The sequence below is a fragment of the Vulpes lagopus genome, chromosome 16 (genome assembly GCF_018345385.1).
Source record: "Vulpes lagopus strain Blue_001 chromosome 16, ASM1834538v1, whole genome shotgun sequence".
NCBI lineage: Eukaryota > Metazoa > Chordata > Mammalia > Carnivora > Canidae > Vulpes > Vulpes lagopus.
This window is the reverse complement of record NC_054839.1, coordinates 1342650-1345651: the sequence shown is the minus strand read 5'-3', so window position 1 is coordinate 1345651 and position 3002 is coordinate 1342650. Positions and strand designations below refer to the sequence as shown.

The 3002-nt window shown below is 41.2% G+C and overlaps 1 protein-coding gene across 1 annotated transcript; it reads right to left on the bottom strand.

Annotated features, from left to right (window-relative positions):
* Positions 1–2108: 2108 nt before the first annotated feature.
* Positions 2109–2639, bottom strand: LOC121477094 (60S ribosomal protein L34-like). The gene has a single exon (XM_041731312.1). It carries the CDS (start codon positions 2518–2520, stop codon positions 2170–2172), a length of 351 nt encoding a protein of 116 aa, XP_041587246.1. The 5' UTR covers positions 2521–2639; the 3' UTR covers positions 2109–2169.
* Positions 2640–3002: the final 363 nt, after the last annotated feature.

Genomic DNA, 3002 nt, shown 5'->3' with positions numbered 1-3002 from the left:
GATGGCTGGTATTTGTTCTAGAACACAGATGGAAACAGTATTTAAAGGGGCCATTTTATTTGCGATTGCTGGCTGCACACTCTTCTCAAGAGAAACAAAAGTCCTATCTTTCCTTTGACGTCATCAAGTCAACTGTAGCATGGAGGCCCCGGGGTGGGGTCCAAGGGCTGAGGCTTCCACCCAGTCCTGTGATCTCAGCTCAGGAACCTGAGACAGAGGCAGTACACGTGACTCCCTAGCTGCTGAGTGAGTCGGTGGCAGAGCAGGACGCTGGTACGCCTGACTCCTGAGCCTTTCCCTCCTCGGCACCAGCCAGGTCTCTGCTGCCCATCCATCAGTACATGGGTATCTCAGTGTTTTTTGGGTTTGTTTTTTGCACATAGTTTTAATTTTTCTGTTTGGTGCTTGAATCTCACAAAGCATTCTTAGAGTTCTGTGTGGTGTGCACACCATCTGCACACATGATGCCAACGCACCATAAGCTCAGGAGGGACGTCATCTCTTTTGTCCTCCCTCAGATCATTGGGTAGCTTTGTCATCACACACGGTCATGTGGGCCCTGGTGGAGCCTGGGATCTCCCCATGCTGTTTGCCCCCAGGGGAGCTTTGACAGACCAGGACCAACCTGGACAAAACAAAATGTAAAAACGTCGTTGATCGGCCCCACCCCCAGTCCTTGCCTTCACTCTCCTGGGATACATCATTACAGTGATTTTCCAAAGCTGAAACTTGAATGATTTAATAGTTGAGCCCATCAAAACGTCTCCTCTTGGTGACAGCATCAAAACCAGCAGAGTCAGACGCTGGCCCCCAGTGTCCCCTAGAGCCATGGAGTGTCTAGGCCTGCCTCTAAGTGCCGCAGGGGATGACTGCGCACTTTGAGGAGTCTTAAAATACAGCTGAGAACTAAATTTATGAACAAAACATAAATACCGTATTACTAACAAAAGTCAGGTGATGAGTTGGCGAACAGGTGGTGTTAAGGACTTGTCTCTGCACTGGAAGAGAGCCTCCCTCTGGGTCCAGAGTTGAGTTGGGTGAGTGCTCCATGGAGAAGATGTGACCCTCTGAGGGTAAGAAGAACAGGTGGGGGAGCATGGGCACTGCCACCTGGGCACAGTGATCCCCTGGTACATGCTATGGGTTGGAAAAAGTTTTAAAATACTGATTTATTCTATGATCTCAGTTTTGGAAATTTATTGAGGCCTGCTTCATGATCAAACATAGCCATTTTTGGTGACAATTCCCTTTCAGCTCGGGAGGAATATATTTTGTTGTGTTGGGTGCAGTGTCCTATGAAGTCAATGTATGGTTTAAGTTTTCTCCTTACTGATGAATCTTTGTCTGTTGGGTCTGTCAGTTTCTACGGGTGGTCCACTATGATTGTGAGGGAGTTATTATTTTGCATTTCTGTAATTTTGCTTTACATATTTCAAAGCTATGTTATTAAATTCATAAAGACTAAATTATATCTTTCTAGTAGACTGAAGTCCTTATTGTGTGATGTGTTTCTGTTTATCTATTTCTTCTTGCCTTCTTCAATCTACTCGGATATTAATAAACATGACTATAGTAGCTTTCTTTTGGCTAATACTTGTGTGATAATTATTTTCCATCCTGTAACCTTCAACTTTTCTGTGCATTATATTTCACATATATCTCTTTAGGCACAATATAAAAGAATGTATTTTTAAAAATTCCATCTATCTTTTTGCCTTTGAGTGACTTAATCCATGTACATTAAATTAACTAGTGATACAGCTGGGTTTATATCTACTGTCTTACTACTTGTTTTCTATTTGACTCACATGCCTAAATTTTCTTCTTCATTACCTTATTTGAGTTGATCAAGTATTTTTTTCATTCCATTTTTCCCTTTATTGGATTAATTATATATTCTTTTAATATCACTTTAACAGCTTAATTAGAAATTACAATACCTATCCTAGACTTATCATAATTGAAAATAAATAAGCACTTTTAGTATTTCCTGGGAAATGCAAGGACAAGAGACCATTTAACCCCATTTACTAACCATCTTTTGTATTTTTTTATCATGAATTTTAATCCTATAGATGTTTTTAATGCCATAGATATTGTAGTTACAGTTTTTTTTAACAGATCAAGCTTTTTGATTTTTATTACTCAAAAAAATCCTCATTTTTTTATTTAGCTTTCTGACTCTGTGCTTGTGCCTTCCAACACTTTCACAACGATTTTCTGCTCCTTAATAAGGAAAGCACACTTGATCCTGTCACGAACACACTTAGCACACATGGAACCACCATAGGCCCTGCTGATGTGTTTTTTCGTTTTAGACAATCTCATAAGGACTTTAGGTCTCACCGCATGAACTCCTCGAAGTCGGCCAGGACACACGCCACATGCAGACTTTGGTGCTTTCCCAACCTTCTTGATATAAAGGTAAACGATTCTATTGCCAGGAGTTCGGGACAGCCTAGTTTTGTTAGAGGCTGTATTGTAGGACAGCCTACGACAGTATGTCAAACGCTGAACCATTCTGAACGCCTACGGACGCCGTCCCCGAAAGAGCTGTAGTTACAGTTTTATACGGTTAATATTCATTTGGGCTTGCCCACGTACTTACCTCATGCTCTTTATTCTGTTGTGCACTGTTAATGCTTCCAGTTAACAAGATAGTATTATGACTAAAGAATTTCTTTTAGCATTTTAGTGTGAGTCTGCTGGGTATATCATTAGGCTTTTTTTTTTTTTTTTAAGATTTTATTTATTTATTCATGAGAGACACAGAGAGAGAGGCAGAAACACAGGAAGAGGGAAAAGCACGCTCCCTGCAGGGGGACCGATGTGGGACTCGATCCCAGGATCCCTGGATCATGACCTGAGCCAAAAGCAGACACTCAACTGCTGAGCCAGCCAGGTCCCCCATCCAGGTTTTATTTGTCTGAAAATATGTTTACCTTCACTTTTGAGGAATATTTTTACTAAATAGAGAATTCCGTGTTCACAGTTATTGTCCT

Excerpts from the sequence above, each read along its gene's own strand:
- LOC121477094 (XM_041731312.1), bottom strand. The coding sequence starts at position 2,520 with ATGGTTCAGCGTTTGACATACTGTCGTAGGCTGTCCTACAATACAGCC.